The sequence below is a fragment of the Lineus longissimus genome, chromosome 12 (genome assembly GCF_910592395.1).
Source record: "Lineus longissimus chromosome 12, tnLinLong1.2, whole genome shotgun sequence".
Classification (NCBI taxonomy): Eukaryota; Metazoa; Nemertea; class Pilidiophora; order Heteronemertea; family Lineidae; genus Lineus; species Lineus longissimus.
In genome coordinates this window covers 6,768,736-6,788,011 of record NC_088319.1, presented here as the reverse complement: position 1 = coordinate 6,788,011, position 19,276 = coordinate 6,768,736, and the positions used below count along the sequence as shown (strand labels likewise).

The following is a 19,276-nucleotide window of genomic DNA, read 5'->3' as shown; positions in this document are numbered from 1 at the left end:
TTAGTTTAGAATAGAAATTGACACCTCACTGTCAGTATTGATTGTCTCACCAAAACCGCTCGGTTAAAATGTGCTAAAATGTTGGTCGAACCGACGCGTAGATCTACCCTCACGAGACAACTCCTCCAGTTAGGTATGAATTCCTTAAACAATATCTTCAATTTATTCTTTTGCAGCAGATCACCATGAATGCGGCGGTACTCTATAAAACCACTGGAAATCATGTTAAAAGCTGTTCACAGCTGTGTTCTAAGCTGGGAAAGCAATTTCCAACAGAACTACACTTCCAACTATGTATCTAGGGCAATATCTTTGGCTTATGATGTTATTTGGATGATTTGATTGGGCTTTTGAGTTTTGGGGGAGGGGATTTCAACAGGAAGTAGCTAATATATGTTATAGTATCCTGTATCATCTCATACATTATCCTTATATGTACCTGTTGTACTGCGCATGCTTACCAATTATGATAGACAATTAAGTCACTTCATGTACAGGAGCCATAGAGTTATCATCTCTTTACAATATACAGTGGCAAGCCTCCTTCTCTGAGATCAGAGCCAAAATCTTTTTTTCTGGTATAATGAAATGGCCAGGGCCATTGTGCTCACCTCATGTGGAGGAAAGATGGATAAAGAGCATGGTATTGTGTCATGTAGTGTTAGGTTTGATGTAGGTCCAAGCAATTACAATTTCCCCAAAATGGCCAATTTACAGTACATTCGACCTCTGTGACCTTGAAAAGTAGGTCAAATCAAAGAAGACCCTGGTGACACATTGAATGGTTGTTAGAATTAGATGTACCTATGATATAAAATTGGTGCCAATCAGGCAAGTCATTACTAGGAATAATGGCATTTTGAAGAATTTAGGATTTGGCCCCCTCCCTGGAGGCCAAACGGCAAATCAGATCGCACCAAACTTCGGTACCTGAGATCACCTGACCAAGGGGTACATGTGTACTTAATTTGTGATCAATAGTCATTGCAGTTAAGAAACGTGCCAAAGTTACGGCCTGACGGCGAATTTATGCCATTTGACCTCTGTGACCTTGACAAGAAGGTCAAATTAAAAACCTGTGTGACATATACTGTATGGTGGTTAGATGTACCAATGATATCAAATTGGTGGCAATCGGGCAAGAAGTTAAGGAATAATCACATTTTTTAAGGTTTTTGGATTTTGCCCCCTGGTGGTCAAGTGGTGAATCATTTTGGACCAAACTTCGGTCCCTAAGATCACCTGACTAAGGGGTAAATGTGTACCAAATTTGGTGTCAATAGTCATTGCAGTTTAGAAACGTGCCATCGTTACATCCTAACGGCCAATTTACACCATTTGACCTCTGTGACCTTGAAAAGGAGGTCAAATCAAAAACCCGGAGGATATATGATGCACCTTTGCTAGAAGTACCTACCATATTTTTTTCAAAATTTCCCGACTACTATTAAGGGAGATATTGCATATTTTTACTTTTAACGTTTGGCCCCCTGGTGGCCAAACCATGAAACGAATCGGACCGAAACTTGGTCTCCAAGGTGTCATTACATAAGGGTACATGTGTACCAAGTTTCAACTCAATAGCTCTAACAGTTACGAAACGTGCCGTGCTAACGGACGACGGACGACGACGGACGACGACGACGACGACGACGACGACGACGACGACGACGACGGACGACGGACGCCACGGTATGGGATAAGCTCACCTCTGCTAAGAGGTGAGCTAAAAATATCAGACATTTTTTCAAAATCATAATTTCAATTGTGAAAGGGTTTTATAACAATGTGTTGTATCAAAATACAACAAATTGTAATCCAGAAAGACATTTGATACAGCTGCAGTACAAAAATATATGTTCTTGAAATCATGATAAGCTTCGCAAAATAATACTTTACCGTCAGTAAAGGAAGAATACTTTTTCATCACAAGGACTAAAAAATGTACAAATGAAATACTGGTGTAAACTACAGGCAGTTTTCAATAACATAAGAATGCTTAATGCGTTCACTAGATTTGAAATTGACAGCCATCGTTTAGGCCAGCCTGGATGAGTTGAACGTAAGACTAGCAGTAGGTGATAAAGATTGGAACCAGTGAAACCTTGAAACCAGTGATAAACCTTGGAATCAGTCCTAAAAATGCATAAAAACATGAAATAATGCCATTTGAACCTAAGGTGGTTACGAATCAATATTTGGAGCTTATTTTTACATGATCAGATCGGAATTTGACGATAGTTTAGAAATCAGTCGCATATCCGATTCAATAATATATATTTTAGAACAACCCAGTCATACCTCGCCTCCAGTGTACATTACTGATCTCCCAAATATAGGCATGCACGTCACGACACGCCCACCACACACCCATAATATGGGCCAATCAGCGCTCCGCTTACTACGCCATCGCACGGGCCTATTTGAACTACGGAGCGGTGTGATCATACAGGGTGATACAGAGAAGATTGACTACATCATGCAGCACCGGCTGGCACTTATCCGTAGAAACGTAGATGAAGGTTTATTACCGAAGGTTATAGCCGGGTTTGGAGAAGAAAAATGTGAATAAATTCCTTCGCTGTGAGCGATTTCGTACATATTCATGTACACATCGAGGGATGTAGAGATATTTTCGTGATGTAACCAGTTCTAAGCGGACACATTTTTTAGTGATTCCCGTGTGCATGTTTGTCATATCTACTAAGCTTTATCAGAGCATTATATATACAAATGATTCTTTTGATAAAAACGTTTTATTTTAGTATATGGAATACAAAACAATCACAAAAGCTTACTTTTGCTTTCATCGAAGAGCAATAATTAGACATTTGCAAATGGCGGCCCGTCATGAATATAAGTTTATTTTTTAATGACAACAACACATTTCCAATGCATTCAATGATGACGTTATCCTCCACAAAAAGGTTGATTCTGGAACTACTGGCAAATTGCTATCAATAAAGTCAGCTGGGACGAGATTGGCAGTTGGGAGGGTATAAATCGTGGAAGGAACGCGCCCGATTTCACGTGGAACTTGCACAGTGATTCCACGGTTTAGTACTGACTACTCCAAGGTTTATCACTGGTTACATGGTTTCACTGATTCCAAGCTTTATCAACTACCAAGACTAGCTGCCTTAGGAAGGCAAAAGAGATTATAGAATTATTTAGCAAGACAGAATAGTCCGGGAGCTGAGTGACTGCTATTATACATGCAGGCTACAAATGATTTTAATGTGTTGTGGGATAGAGTACGCCTACCTGACCATAGAAACACAATTCTTAAGAAGATAAGAGGGGTTTGAATTTTTGTTAATGACTTCATCATTGGACCATGAATGAAGGTCTGTACAGGAGCACAAGCATCGATGTACACGTAAATCACGAACAGTTGGATTTGACCCTATAAATGTATTACCAACAAATAGAAACATGGTTTCAAAAGTCTCCTCAGGCTTTTGATATGTTATAGGAAATGAAATTTTAAATTGGTTTCTTTGGAAATCAAGGCAAATACATAAAAAAAGTCATTTCAAACCACACTGCCACTTAAAAACAAACAAAAACATGCTTATGTCATTACAGCTCAAAATAGGACTACTACAACATAAGTCTAGCCAATGTGGACAATGGTGAAACTCCAGACGATCTTTTGAACAGCAAAACTTTCTAGTGATCGTCAGACAATACAGCATGTGCAAGGACAAAAGTACAAGGTACTCGCGAATGACTTCGGTGATTTTTTCGTCCGTAAAGTTGACATTATTAAAAGCAAAATCAGGGCAGTCACAGTTAACTGTCCCATTGTCTCCGCTCCTACAGCAGAGAAGTCAATTAATGCTTTTAGTACAGTGTCCGACGAGCAAATTCGAAAACTGATCATGAAGTCCTCAAGCGCGAGCTGTTCGCTCGATCCGATCCCAACCTGGATGCTTAAGCTATGTGTTGACTCTCTGTTACCAGTCATCGCTCGCATCGTGAATCTCTCGCTACAGGATGCTCGAGTTCCTACTGAATGGAAGTGTGCCCTGGTATCGCCTTTGTTAAAGAAAGCAGGACTTGATCGGACCTTTTCCAACTTTAGGCCGGTTAGCAACTTAGCATTTGTGTCTAAGCTTGTTGAGAGGGTAGTAGTTGACCAGCTAATGGTCCACAGTGATAACTCTGCCCCACTACCAGCAGTCCAGTCCGCATACCGCAAGAACCACTCGACAGAGACTGCTCTTCTGAAGGTTCAAAGTGACATTCTTATGAAAATGGACAATCAGGAAGTCTGCTTGCTAGTCTTGCTAGATCTAAGTGCCGCGTTTGATACGGTTGATGTAGAGTAGACATATTGCTTCAAACCATGGAGACAGATTTTGGCGTCACTGGCCTTTGCCTTCAGTGGCTGAAGTCTTATCTCTCTAATAGAGAGCAGTGTGTCGTCATCAATGGTAGCAAATCTAAGCATTTTTCACTCCATTGTGGTGTTCCACAGGGCAGTTGCCTTGGACCCATCCTCTTTTTGTTCTATATGTCAAGGCTTTATCACATCATTTCACGTCACTTTCCAGATGCGCATGGCTATTCAGACGACAATCAGCTCTATATGTCTTTCCGTCCTTTGGCATCTACTAACCAGCAGAGAGCTATGTGCGAAACAGAAGCATGTGTAGCTGATGTCCGTGCGTGGATGATCGAGAACGAGCTCCTCATCAATGATCTTTAGACAGAGTTCATTTTTTATCGGTTCTAGACAAATGCTCCAGAAGGTAGATATGGGTCCAATCAGAGTGGGGGAGGCCTCAATTTCACCTGTCAAATCGGTACGAAACCTTGGTGTTTACTTTGACAAAAACATGTCTATGGAAACCCATGTTAGTAGGGTCTGCTCCAAGGCTTTCCTGGGTCTTTATAAGATCCGCCAAATTCGACGTTTCCTCAGTCCCGAGTCAACCACCACTCTTGTTCATGCCTTTGTCACTTCTCACATTGATTATTGTAATTCCCTTCTATATGGCATTTCTACACATCAACTCTCCAGACTGCAGCGTGCACTTTTAATGCTGCAGCTCGCGTTGTGTGTCTGGTGCCGCGGTTTGATCGTATCACACCGGTTCTCATGCGACTCCATTGGCTTCCTGTTAAATACAGGATTGTTTTCAAAGTGCTTTTATTTACATATAAGGCAATACATGGAGTCGCACCTGCGTACCTGTGTGATATGGTCAGACTGAGGCACCATTCCACCTACCATCTCCGCTCTGTTATTGCTCCAACTTTGGTGGTCCCTCGCACTAAGTGCAAAACCTTTGGTGACCGTTCTTTTTACAAGTCATCACCGGTTCTATGGAACCAGCTACCTTCCAACATCAGGCTTGCTGGTTCCATAGACATTTTCAAAACTCTCCTGAAACAACACCTTTTCAGGGAGTGTTTTGCTTTGTAAAGCGCCTGAGAATTTAAGTTTTTCTTTTAATTCAGGCGCTATAGAAATTCTTATATTCATTCATTCATTCAAGTTGGTGAAAAATCACGTTAACCTCATTTCTACATTACTTCAACTTCACGCCAACTTCTGCTGCAACACCTGCACATTGGTTATCAATTTCTAATGGGTTTTAACATTTTGAAGACACTATCGCTATCTTAACTTACTCTGCTAGCTGACACCACCATATACACCCAACCATAGTAAGAAAAAATATTATAACACAGCTGTTAGTAATCAAGAATAATTGTAGATGTCTCTCAGATTGATTTCAGACAGTGCCGAGCACTACAAAACCGTATGTTGAAAGTGATGTATGCAAATGGCATAGGTCGTTCAACGTTACTGGTGCCTGATTTACCTTAAACGACCGATGCCATTCAACAGTCTCAAAGAGTTAAGGAAAAAGTCTGAATTAAATGTTACAAAAGGGAATGCAGACATTAATAATGTAGTCATTCCAAAAACAATGTACTTGTGGTCTAGTTAAATAGAAATCCACTAATACACAATGCCGTAGTGCAGTTATTATGAATATGAATTTGTTGAAACTTGGTATTTATAGTATTTGTATATATGTCTACACAAAGGCAATGCTGAAAATTATATTCAGTATGTATTTATGCAATTGAAATTTTTCAAATTCAATTACAAATTCAAATTTTTTTAACAAACGGCGTAGGCCTTTAAATATTCTAATAATGGACCACAACAAATTATATCAGAACAATTCAGACAGAAGCGAAATTTTTTGGTTGGAATTTCACCATGAACTATTATACACATGCACGTTTATGTGATTGTCATTAAATATTTCTACCAACTGACACATTAGTCATTATGAAAAACTTTGCTAAAATGGGTGCAGAGCAATGGTAAATTCATGTAACTTGCACCTCAAACTTTCGCACCCAATTTCTGTCACTCACTTCGGTACATACGTTACACCCAGTTTTTCATTTGTTTGTGCCTTTTCCTAGATGTGCCAGATGCACTGACAACACCTGACCGGCTCGTAACACACACCGTCACGTTGTTTCATGTTGAGAATGTTATCTTTGTGGAGGGAGTTAGCTATCCAGAATGGTATGGTAACCAGGAGCAATGCTGAAAGAGTAGAACATAATGTTAGATTTGATAGATATAAATAACTTAATAAATAAACACTTGTATATTGACTTTCCAAGGCCAGATCAAGGTGCAAGCCAACCAAAGTGATCCTGATACAAGCAAGTCTCAGCGGCATGTCTAGGTTGTTCTCGACTCCCCCCCCCCCCCCACTCCAGCAGAATTAGTTCTAAAGCCAGTAGAAAATGGTCTTGTCTGCTCTCCCAAATTTTAAAAGCTTTTCAGTATCATGACGGGGATACCCCCTCACGCTTTCAATTTTCATGTGCCTTCAAATCCCCCTCTGCTCCAAATACATGTAAACAGCCCAGAGTCATGAACGAAATTTTGAAAGTGTCAATGTTTAGAGTTTCAAATGCTTGGGGATAAGATTCCACATCTCAGTATATGTCGATCTCCAAAACCTATCTGATTTCTCTTTCAAGAAAGCTGGACTAGGTTCGAAAGTCGCATCCGCCGTTGATTGTAGCACTAGCATGCAATCAAAATATATCACTGCACGTCTGTTTAAAATCTTGTATGACACGAGCAATACTTTGTGGAGGATCCTGGATTATCATAACATTTATCAGGTTTGTAATCTCCTTCTCAGAAGGAATTAAAAAAAATATGGCCTGGGACCATGTGCTCACCTGTGGTCAGCGACTGGATAATATTGTATTAGAAAATTTAACAACTTTGACCATGGATATTGGGTCAAGGTCGATATTTTTAACCACTATGTTAATCATGCTCAGATTAATCAATGACCTAAATTAACAAGAGGCCCAAGGGCCTGGCACTCAGCTGGATGACCTAATAACACAGGACTGAGGGTGTAAAGTGGTAAATATCGGCTTTATACTACTGTTTGAAGGTAAAGAGAACACATTATACCACTAAAATTTCCAATGCAGAGCTGCCAGCTGGACGAAATATGATTGAACTAATCATCCATGGTATGTAAATATTACAGGAGGCAACGGAAGATATCCCTAGTTCAGTATGTTGTATCGGTAGCTTTACAGACAAGAAGTGTCAGAGAGGATGTGACTTCTCCATGGACAACTGTAGTATGTCCAGGCTGGGTTGTACAGCACAAGGATACAAAATGCTGTCTGTAATTGAGAGGTATCCTGATTTAACAAAGGTCAAAATAAATAGAAATGACCAGTTTGGGACTAACACCGCTGTCTTTTTTTTTTAATAAGGTAGAGATTACAGGAGTCAACAAAATTAATTTTATTGAGAGAAATTGACCTGTCCTGCAGGTGATTGGAATTTACAATACATTACAAAGGGTCGTTTTTAATGACATTGTGCTCTACTGCGTATCCCTAGTGAGTCGATCGGGAACCAATCTATTTTTTACTAGCATTGTGCTCTGCTGTGTATCCCTAGTGAGTCGATCGGGAACCAATCTATCCGTGGCGCAGACAGGTTCAAATTGGCTATATCTTGAATAGATTGAATTGTGATGAAAATCTAATGCAATAAAGGAGCAATATCAAAGAGACAAATTAATCAAACCAATTGTCCACAGACTCGGACCCTGCAATGGCGTGATGTATGCGTGCATATAAAAGTATATCAATTGGTCCGATAGAGATGATGAGGCAATGTCAATATGCCTCGTTCCTTGACAGCAATATGCCCCTTTTTATACGGAGAAGAAGGAGAACCCAGATAGACCTTCACATGTCGACTTCCAAATGGCTCGAACCAATTGTACTATCACTACTATAACTTTAAAATGCGTGCTCCTCCTACATGTAGCATTAGCAATGTCACGGGCAAGGCACTTAGTCGACATGCAAGCTAGAATTTCAGCACCGTGAGCAGCTCCTTGATAAGGCCATGTCAGGTTCAGCGCGCCTCTTCAGATACATCAAGTATTGAAAGCTGTGGTGAGCACATAAAAAGACCATGGTCACCTTAATAGCATTCCGCGAAGTTACTATTTATAGCTCACAAGGTCATTTGAATAAGATATTGATGACGTTTTAGTCACGTGACTGTCAGACGTCGACACTTATTTCTACGCATTTGAGCTTATTTTAAAGTCAATTATCTTTGACCCTGCATTGTTTTTAGGGGCCTTGTCCAAATTATTCGCCGAAATTCGCCGTAATTCGCTCCAAAAACGCCACAAATTCGCCTTAAATTCGCCGAAAGTCTCCGGCGAATTTTGGCGAAGTTCTGACGATGTTTGGCGAAGTTTGGGCGATTTTGAAGGCGAATTTCGGCGAATTTATGGCGAATTATCGGCGAATTTTTGGCGATTTTCCGGAGAATTTGTGGCGATTTTATGGCGAATTCTCGGCGAATTTATGGCGATTTTATGGCGAATTCTAGGCGATTTCTGTTGAACTTTCCGGCGAATTTGTGGCGATTTTCCGGCGAATTTGTGGCGAATTCTCGGCGAATTTATGGCGATTTTATGGCGAATTCTAGGCGATTTCTGTTGAACTTTCCGGCGAATTTTTGACGATTTTTGAGGAGGTTTTGGCGAATTTTGGCGAACTTGTAAAAATTCGCCGTAAATTCGCCGGTGAATTTCGGCGAATAATTTGGACAAGGCCCCTTAGCATGAATGATACCATAGAGTCAGAGAGAAATATTCTGAACAATTATGTTGTATTTCCAACACTCGGATATGTGCCAGATTGAATCTAACTGCCCTAGTTAGAAAGCCTAAATCCATTACGAAACCGCACGTTTGTCCGACATTGCCTGTAATTCAGCGATGGGGAAATAGAGGGCAGCAGCTGCAGTGACGTCATTATCACAGAATGCGATTTGAAAATCCCTTCATAATCAAGGGCTCGCTCTGACTAAAACAGCACCCATAAACAATAGACCACCAATTTGACCCCAGCTCCTAACTGCGAGAAAACCCAAGTCCAGCAACCAACAGTACCAAAAATACATTTTTGTTTACATTTGAACTGCACACATGCGTTTGTTTACAATTTCATTTCCCACGAAATCTCGAAAATCAGGTGACCTGCAATCGTGGATTGAAAATAACATTAACCTGGGTTCAGCAGGTCAGCAGGTATACCGGCTGTTCCAATCATCCCCCTACAGCCAGCTGTTCTTTCTTTCCAGGTCCCATTTTACCAAATTAAGACTGAGTAATCATTGTCTTTTAATCGAGAAAGGCCGCTACTCTCGTCCTATTATCCCCAGGGATGAGAGATGGTGCCCTCACTGTTTATCATTGGGAATCAAAGAAACTGAAGATGAGACTCACTTTTTGTGTTCATGCCCTTTGCTCTCTAACCTTCGTGATAAATATTTGAACAAAACTCGAATTGGGTTAACAAATGAACTTTCAAATAGAAATCTATTAATTTATCTTTTAACTGCTGAAGGCAATGTAGCTCGCCTCACTGGTAAATTCTGTTATCTAGCATTTCAGGTGAGGAAAGCTCTATAATTATTAAAAATACTGCTGCAATCATTGTAATAATGCCCACCAATTCTCTTGCACTCTTTAGTAATTTCTGTATTATTGATTACTTTTATACCTTATTGCTCTCTTTTCTTCTGACTCTCTATCTACACTGCACCTCTGTTTATTGTATTTTCGTCCCATGTAAAATGTAAATTTTATACGGATTCAATAAACTTTTGTAATTTGTAATTTGTAATTTGTAATTTGTTCAAAAGGTAATGTCATTCACCACACAGGGAGTGCAGGTAATTGATTAAGCCCCTGCATAACTTAACAGCAATGGCTTTGCTCAGAACTGTGGGTGGTAAGGAGAATTGATAGTGTCCGATCAAAAATCCCTCATTACTGCTCCGCTGAAGTAATTTTTTGAACAAAACCAAGACGTTGCATCAGGGTAAGGTGTCACCACCATTCATGCAAAATTTCAAGGCGATCCAACGCCTCTAAGTGTGACTTTATTCGTCCCCCTTCCAATAGAAGATTTAGACCAGCGATGACGTCATTTCTGGTGATTCCCTACGTTGTCCAATGTCGTCGTCGTTACGCTTTCGTCCTATTTGGACATGGCGCCCTCTATCACACCGTTCCAATGCTGCCGATCCGCAGCCAGAATACTCAAATGTTGAATGTCATGGTTTGGTTGGAGTTTCAGATCTTGGTATATGAGTTTTAGCCACGTGAGCTTTGGTCGCCCACGTGGTCTAAGGCTTTCCTGGCTGGGGTGTCTTCACTCAATCGAAGCAAGTGGCCGAACCAGCTCAGTCTCCTTCTTTTGGTGTCTTGGGACCACGGTTCTAGTTGTGTCTTCTTATTGAGGTCTTCGTTTGAAATCCTTTGTGGCCATCTAATTCCCAGTAATTTTCTTAGTAGGGTACGTTGGAAGGCATCAATTTCTTGTTCAAGTTTGGCGGTTAGGGTCCATAGTTCTGAATTGTAGAGGAATATGCTTCGGAGGTAGGTGTTGAATACTCGGAGTTTGGTTTTGAGATCGATTTTGGAGGGTTGTAGGATGTTCTTGAGTTTGTTGAAGGTGCTGATGGTCAAACCTTTTCTTTGTTTTATGTCTTTTTCTGTGTCTAGTAGGCTCCCGAGCAGTTTGCATCGTTTCCATTCATTATTTCCGTTTCTTGTGATGGTATGCTTCTCAGTCTTTGTTTCGTTTACGTTTAGATTTCTTTTCTTGAGTTGTTTCGGGACGATCTTCTCTTTTTCTGTTCTTTTGTGTTGGGCTGTGGTGATCCAGCTGATATCATCGGCATATTGCTCGTCTATTTCCACACATGTGTCTGTGGGTGTGGCATAAGTGTGATCTTTGAGATGGTCTGGTTGGAGTTCTTCGGCTGTCTTTACTGTTTGTGCGTAGTTGTGTTCTAGTGCCTATCTGTCCGTTCTGGTTTTAGGGCTTTAGCAAGGTATAGCGTGAAGGCGATTGGACTGGCGCAGTCTCCTTGTGGGACACCTATGTTAGTCTTTATTTCTGCTCCTACTTCGCTTCCGACTTTTACATTCAGTGTGACATCATGTGGAGTTCGTCTGGTTGGAGTATCTCACGGAGATCTTGGTACAGGGTCTCTCTCTTCACGGTATCAAAAGCCTTACTCATGTCTAGAATGAGTGTGTATATGGTGTAGTCTGCTGATGTTACGGCTTTTTCTGCCAATATTTTGAATGCGAAGACATGTTCAGTGGTGCTTCTACCGGATCAGTAAGCAGCTTGACTCAGTGGAATGTATGTGTTGATTTTCTCGGCGGTTCTTCGGATCATGCAGATGGCAAGTATTTTTCTGATCATTGAGAGGAGGATGATAGGTCATAGGTTAGCTGGTGGTCCTTGAGGTTTTCCTGGTTTCGGAAGGGGATGAGTATGCCTCTTTTTATTTCACTTGGGAATGTTCCTGTTTTCGCTATGTCGTTAAGTATCTTGGCTATGCTTGTACTTAGTTCTTTTGGCCCGTACTTTAATAGTTCGGCTTTGATGTTGTCACATCCAGGACTCTTCCCATTCTTTAGACTTCTTATGGCGTTGTCTACTTCTTTTGTCGTGAAAGGTATCGTCATTTCTTGTGGGGGTGTTGTTGGTATTTCGAGCTCCCCATCTACACAAAAGGTTTGGTTGAAGAATTTGGTGATGATTTCGGCTTGTTCTTTTTCGTTTGTGGCTAAACCGTTTTCTCCCTGTACCAGTATTTTCTTCTGGGGTTCGATCGATTTTAGTGACCTTATAACTTGATACATCTTAGTGGAATCATCTTTGTATCTGTCTAATTCGTCTAATTTGACTTCAATCTTCTGTTTCTCCTCCTCTGCTAGTAGTTGGTGGATTTGTTTGAGAGTTGCGTATCTTTCTGTTTGTAGTTCCCGCCGTCTATCATGATCTGTTGTTGCATTTCGATCATCTCTGAGTTTCTTTTGTTTTGCTGACAGTTCTTTGATTAGTTTGTTTTCACTTTGTTTCTTGTTTCTTTCTTTGCTTATTGTCTCTTTCCCGGCTTCTAAACATGCATTCACGATGGTATCCCATTGCTCTTGTGGGGTCATATTTTCTTCAGTTTGGAGCTTTTCCTCAACCTTTCGGGAGTATGCATCTTGCGTTTCTTTATCTATCATAGATAAAGAAATGCAAGAAGTTGTCCAATGAGCGCTTTTTAAAGTGTGCCATTTGGCATGCATTAGCATGCAATGTATTTTATCAGTGCTGCCAATTGCTGAACAAAATGCCGTAGCTCCGTCAATTTTGAATCAATTTTTATGGGAGTAACATTATTGTGTTGCTTGGAATGTCTACTTTTTACTCATGTAAGAATCGTAGTACTAAAAACTAATATGCAAACGGAATCATGCCGATTCACTGCACATACTGTGGGAATTCTCGCGAACAGAGCGTGCACTTTCGATATCGTTTTCACAGAATTGTGGCCAAATTTTCAAGAACTAATTTCTGAAAGTATTCCCTAAAGACCTTATGACTACCCACTGAAAGGAACTAGTGATAATATCGCCTACTTGACTACTTTTTAGCAGAAAATTGGTTACTTGTTTCAAAATCAATCTTCCATCTTAAGACTGGTCATGCACAGTGGGTAGCCTAGTATGCTGAAACTAGCCTGGTTCCTTGGCCAATTCAATGCGCAGAATACAACTGCGCAACTATACGTCATAACCCGGGCTTTTGAATGGTAAAAAAATCAGTCAAATGTGCCTGTAGCGCCAACTGGCGGTGATAATTATACTAATATACTATACTACAAGTCAAAATGAAAAATTATTAAAAAATATTCGGCCAGATTTGAAAACAATATTTCCTCTGTGGACCGAGGTATAAAGGAAAGAAGTTTAAACTTCCCGATGACCTCATTCGCCGAATGTAGGTCGGATCGTGCTGATTTTTGGTTTCTGAGTTCCCCTTGGGCTACTCCTAATTTAGCAGCATCAACAAAGTGCCTAGGTCTTACGGTTACAAAATGCCCAAAAGTGACACGGACGGAAGGAAGGACGGACACCATTCCCTTAGTAATATTGCCAGCTTCGCTGACTTTGTCAGCTGAGTTAAAAATCATACAGTGATTATTTCTTGTGATATTACCCAAATACTCATATACAGAAAAGAGGCAACCACTATCTTTTGTTTAAGGACTGGCCACTGCAAACTCAAAGCCCACCGTCTATATGTCAATAATTCATATAAAGACATCCTGACTAAGTGATAGGTTAATCACAGCAGCATTGCAAGAACTTACCAGCTGCAACGAGAGACAGTGTCAGCATGGCCAAGCTGTAGTAGTAAAGCTCTTGTGTGTTTACAAGCTGAAATAGAATTGATGACACAATCAGCGAGTCCTAAAGTTATCATACAGACTTGAAGTTACAAGTGTGATAGTATTTGCACTAACATAACATCACCAATAGGGATAGAGCCATAAAATTTGTTTACCGGTATAAGAAATGGCAGCCTTTCATATCGGAAGTTTTAGTGAGCAGGACCAAAACCAGGTTTCTTGGACCATGGCCTTTTATGGCCCATGTCCATGTCTCCATGGAAAAGTCATTCGCAAGAAACTCATACTATCATCATTTTTAAAACTCATCCTCTAAAATTAGAAGCAGACCTTACTTTTTTGTTTCCAGTTGAATTCCCTGAAATATTCAACACCAAGACTCTACACATCCAGATATTTGAATTAACTGGCACCAACCAGAGACATCAGCAATACTTACACAATCAGCTGACTTGGTAAAGAAAAGAACTGTACAAGAAACAAGATACAACAAGTTGATCACACCAGACACATGGAAGGCAATCTTAATTTGGTTGGCCACTGGATCCATGATGGAGAAGATGATGGAGAAACCTTAAATGAAATAATATTAAATAAGCCACCTCAACTGAACCCACTCAAAAGCAGTACATTTGTTACCAAGAATAGATTAATCTATACTTGTCTTTACTACATTAGGCTTTTGAAATTTGGGGGGGGGGGGTGTGCAGTTAATAGCTTTGTCCTTTACCAAATGTAGATTAAGACTATTATTACTCTTAAGCATGGGAAGGAAACTCTGCTTAAAAATCCTAATTAAAAGTCAGTCAGCTTTTCATACAAAGGTCAGCTCACAATCACATTTTGAGAATACCGAAAAGAAGTTGTGATTCAATAATCTCATAAGTACTGTGAACCCGAAAAATATTTACGTCCCTTTTATTTTTGCATGTTTTGTGTTACATTTACAGGACCATTGGGATTACTACTGGAGCATAATTGTTCTTCTCCTATTTCATCAGTAAACTATTTTTCTGAACGTGTTTGATGCTTTTCCAATTTTGTTTCAGCTCTTAGATAGTAGAGAAATGTGTTATTCGTTATTTTCAGTACGCGCGAGTCCTGGCGCGAAATTCCTTTCCCAGCACGTGGAGGCACACCGAGATCCGAGTTCACGTCACCCTGCTATTAAGACGCAACGTCATTTCTATTTATCGTCGCAACTGCGGTGTTATCAAGCGCCATCATCGTGGCGTCGGAAAATCGATACCAGCACCATGACGTCAAGGGGTAGTTCCTAGCTCCAGGGAACACCTTACTGGTGCATTGTTCCACGTGGAAAGAGTCGATGCATGGAGAGCTAAACGGGTCAAATCAGAGTCAACGTCGGAATAGCGCGATAATTCAGTGAGATTTTGAATTTTTCTTTTTTTTGTGCAATTTGTTGATGGGAACTTCTCATGTATAATAGGAGGTGACTGGGCAGCCGACAGCTGGGTAATATTGCCCTTAATAATACCAATGGTCCTTTAAACAGCTAATTTTGGAATTTATGGGCTGCGAGTGCGAAATAGAAAAACCCAATAGCAAACCGCCAGAGCCACACACAAAATTTACTAGTTTGGAGTGTGGACTTACAGTGAATACCACAGTAATCTCCATTGTTTTCTTCATGCTGTCCTTTCAGGATATTATGATCAGCATGATGAGAATATTTAATTGTGTTCTGAAGGTAGAAAACAGTGCATTTTCACGATCCAAAATTCCGCATGACTGATGTAGTCGAGACGGAAGTACGAGGTCATCCAAATTGGTGCAAAACCAAAGGGCAACAAATATTTCTTGGTTTACCATCTTTATAAATGGTTCTTATTTTCTTTCATCGTTTTAGCATGTTGAATTCAGATTCAGTATCTAAGAGTACATGTATATAAGCCAGTAATTTTCTTTGAAAACATACAGACTGGTGCAGCGGTTTGATCGACGTTCAAAATAAACATTTCAAACAAACATATTTGTAACCTTCATTACTCAACTACTTATTTTCTAAACATTTACCTACCGGCCATAAGGAATGAAAGCACAACTCCAGTGATGAGCAGCTCAAGCAGATGTCCTCCACAATACCTGCCTGTGTGAGGCTGGAACAGAATGACAAACTGTGGCACCAACAGTGCCAGTGTGAACAGGATCACAACAACTCTCCTGGAAGAAAGAAGATCTTGCATGATAATCTGCAGGTTTTGTTAGAACAATCATATCATTTAAGGTAATACTCACTTTTAGGAACATTGTTGTCATCTGAACAAGTGGAGGATTTCACACGAGAAAGTTTTAGGACACTTCACTTTTCGAAATTGACGGATTCAACAAACACAATGTTACTGACAACTTTCATTTATTACTAGTTTCCACAGCTCAGGGACAAAATGTCAACTAATTCTATACAGTAAAATAGATAGTACATTGCTCGAGCTAACCTCTGCCACAGTCTGCAGTCGCTATTTGGTTTTTGATAGGCAGCAATCCCATGGAAAATCCGAGAAAGCTGGACTTTGCATTGCGCAAATGCAGCGGCAAAGCAAATCAATCAATGCATGTTTGCATCATTGTTGACAGAGTTCTGTGGAGCAAATCTCTCAATCTCCAACAACAACAAGCACTATCAGAACTCAGGAGATTATACATTGGTATATTCATTTGTCTGCCCAAGATTAACTTACGCCTTGACTCTGTTGTTTCGTGGGAACCACCTCATCAGGTGGTAAACTGTGTGAGGCCAAAGGTAGAACCACATCTTGATCTGTAGTGTAAGGAAACACAACAGTTTAAATGATGACATCGTTAGGTATAAATTGTTTTTCTGCAAGTAAACCCCTTGAGAAAGTCCGACATCCAAGTGTCCAAGCGCAATCCTGTTAGATGCCGAGTAGTTTGGAAATAGTGTCTCTATACATTTTCAAAATTGTATGAGGGAGCGCACTCCTGTACAACTGAAAGCCGAGATGCTTGGAAATAGATCAAATCATATGGCTGTCTATTGTATTATTTCAAAATTTTCTGCGGGAGCACACTCCTGTTTGGATGCCGAGATAACAAGAATCTCATCTATTACTTTCTAGGTTTTCAATATTTTCTGCCAGGAGCGCACGCCTGTTTAAACGCCGATATACATGGCAATCGCATCCTAAATTTTCTTGGGGAGCATACTCCTGTTTAGATACAAAGTTAAGTATCAAAATTGTCTGGGGAGCACATTGTTTGGATGCATCTTGAGAAAAATCAGGGGATAATATTCGCTTCCTCCAGCTCTGCACAGAAACCCCATAATTTTAAGTATTCTTTTTTTCCAAGGACTCGGACCATGGAACGAGCTGGCTGAGAGAACAGTGAATTCACCTACCCTAGCCTCCTACAGCAAGGCACAGGCATCCAATAAATCAAGCCCATAGACCACATCAGTTCAGTCTTAATTTTCGCACTTATTATTCTCAGTTTTATTTCAATCTGTTCCAAACACTTTTACTACACATTCTTTTCTTTACACAACCCTAGCGCTTGGTCAGTCCAAATCACAATTCGCGTCATTATATACCCAGCTGGTGGGTGCTGGTGGGTGCTGGTGGACGCTGTTTAGGATGACCGCACCACACTATCAAAATGATATACAGTAATTGAAAACATCCAGAGACGAGCCACCAAGCTCGCCCCTGGAATGAAGAACCTATCTTAGAAAGAACACCTCAAACACACAGGTCCACTAGTACCAGGGACTCCGTGGGGACTTAATCGAAGCGTACAAGTTGACGCACAACTTATACAACATTGATGCCACAAAGATCTTAAAACCCGCGGCAGGGACGTACCTCACTTAGTAGAAACTTTTTTTTTCGGACAACATTTCACCAACACATGGAACAGTCTGCCTCAACAAAATCGCTTCTTTCGAGTAACAAAATCGACCATTATTACCATATCTAGAGTGAAATTCATAGCATCAATCCAAATCCTAGCCCACGAACAACCCAAAATAAACTGTACAAAACTACAAGAAGCAAAATCCTGCTACAGGCTAAAAAAAGCCGGCAGAAGTGTAGAATCCCCCGTCGGAAGTTCCTCCGCTTTTTTTTCAGGAGTGAATCGGTTGTATAGTCAAGTTAGTTCGTCGATTGGGCGGATGGTCGGGCGGTCGATTGGTCGGGTAGTGACGTCACCCAGAGCGGATGACGTCATTCGGGTCCAGATAGGAGACTGACGCCAATAAACATGTTGAGACCGGAGCGACGGGGTTTCCACTACCGGTACTTTCAGGTTAGCACGCTGCCGGTCACCTGACAACTTTACCACCCGACCAATCGACCAATCCGCCCCTCGGCCTCATCCCCTACCGACCAATCGACCACCCGACCAATCGACCAATCCACCATCCGACCAATCCACCACCTGACCAATCCACCACCCGACCAATCCACCACCCGACCAATTGACCATCTGACCAATCGATCAATCCACCTCGATCATCCCTACCAATCGACCACCCCTCATCCCCTATTATAATACCTCCATGCCCCTACGGCTCTGCAGTTCAGTGCAATTGATTCCGGGACTACTTTTTATATTTTTTATTTTCATTTTTATTTTTTACTGCGCTACTTTTGACGGGGGATTCTACACTCCTTCCAAAAAGCCTATTGCAGTAACTATATTTATGGTAGTAAATTTATGCCTGCATCTGCAGAGCCAGGGCCAAGCCCAAGGAGGGCCGGGTGTCATCAGGTCAGATGCACAGCTGTGACAGCAATTTTCAAGTAAAGATATTTTGTTTGCTTCACATACTAGCAGTTCAAAGTCGATTCATTATGATAGAGAACTCGTAATGACAGACGGCTTCGGATCGCCGCCGATCGGCCAAGGCTGTCATAGGCCTACCATGCAATGACTGAATGATTATGATGGCAATGCACGCGGCCCTTGGCTACGGCAATAGTTGGACGTCGAAACTATTCCAAACAAATGTCACCAAGACCGTCACATCTGAATGTACCTCAAATAACCTGCGTTCAACTAGAATCTCTTTATTTCGGAAGTAGTTACATTAACTTAGAGGAACGATTTAGTTGGCAAATAACGATCTGGCAATCGCAGCCATTTGTAAACAAATCTGGCATGTCTGACGAAAGACTCACTCAACGCAGTCGAAAATACCGAAGGTGGCACTACACAGTGCGGAGGACGGCGTCAAGGGCAGCGTCAAATAGGCCCCGCGCAACCGACACGAGGTATGAGGCCTAATCATTCATCATTGGCACCATAATCCATACATTTCTGGGTTCATATGAATCCAGAGAAGAAGACAGCAGACTTTTCATTGCATTTTATTTTATTTTATTTTTTATTTTTTTATTCAAAAAGTAGAGCCTACAGATCTCCCGGCCTTTAGGAGTTAGCTGAGTTAGCAAATCTCTAACATTGTGAGGT

General features: G+C 40.9%; 1 protein-coding gene across 1 annotated transcript; it reads right to left on the bottom strand.

Annotated features, from left to right (window-relative positions):
- Positions 1 to 825: 825 nt before the first annotated feature.
- LOC135497110 (uncharacterized) lies at positions 826 to 18,983 on the bottom strand. Its single transcript, XM_064786828.1, has 6 exons — positions 18,843 to 18,983; positions 16,522 to 16,601; positions 15,861 to 16,003; positions 14,259 to 14,392; positions 13,781 to 13,847; positions 826 to 6,583 (listed from the first exon to the last, which is right to left on the bottom strand). Exons 2-6 carry the CDS (start codon positions 16,593 to 16,595, stop codon positions 6,453 to 6,455), a joined length of 549 nt encoding a protein of 182 aa, XP_064642898.1. The 5' UTR covers positions 16,596 to 16,601; positions 18,843 to 18,983; the 3' UTR covers positions 826 to 6,452.
- Between the last annotated feature and the right edge of the window lie 293 nt (positions 18,984 to 19,276).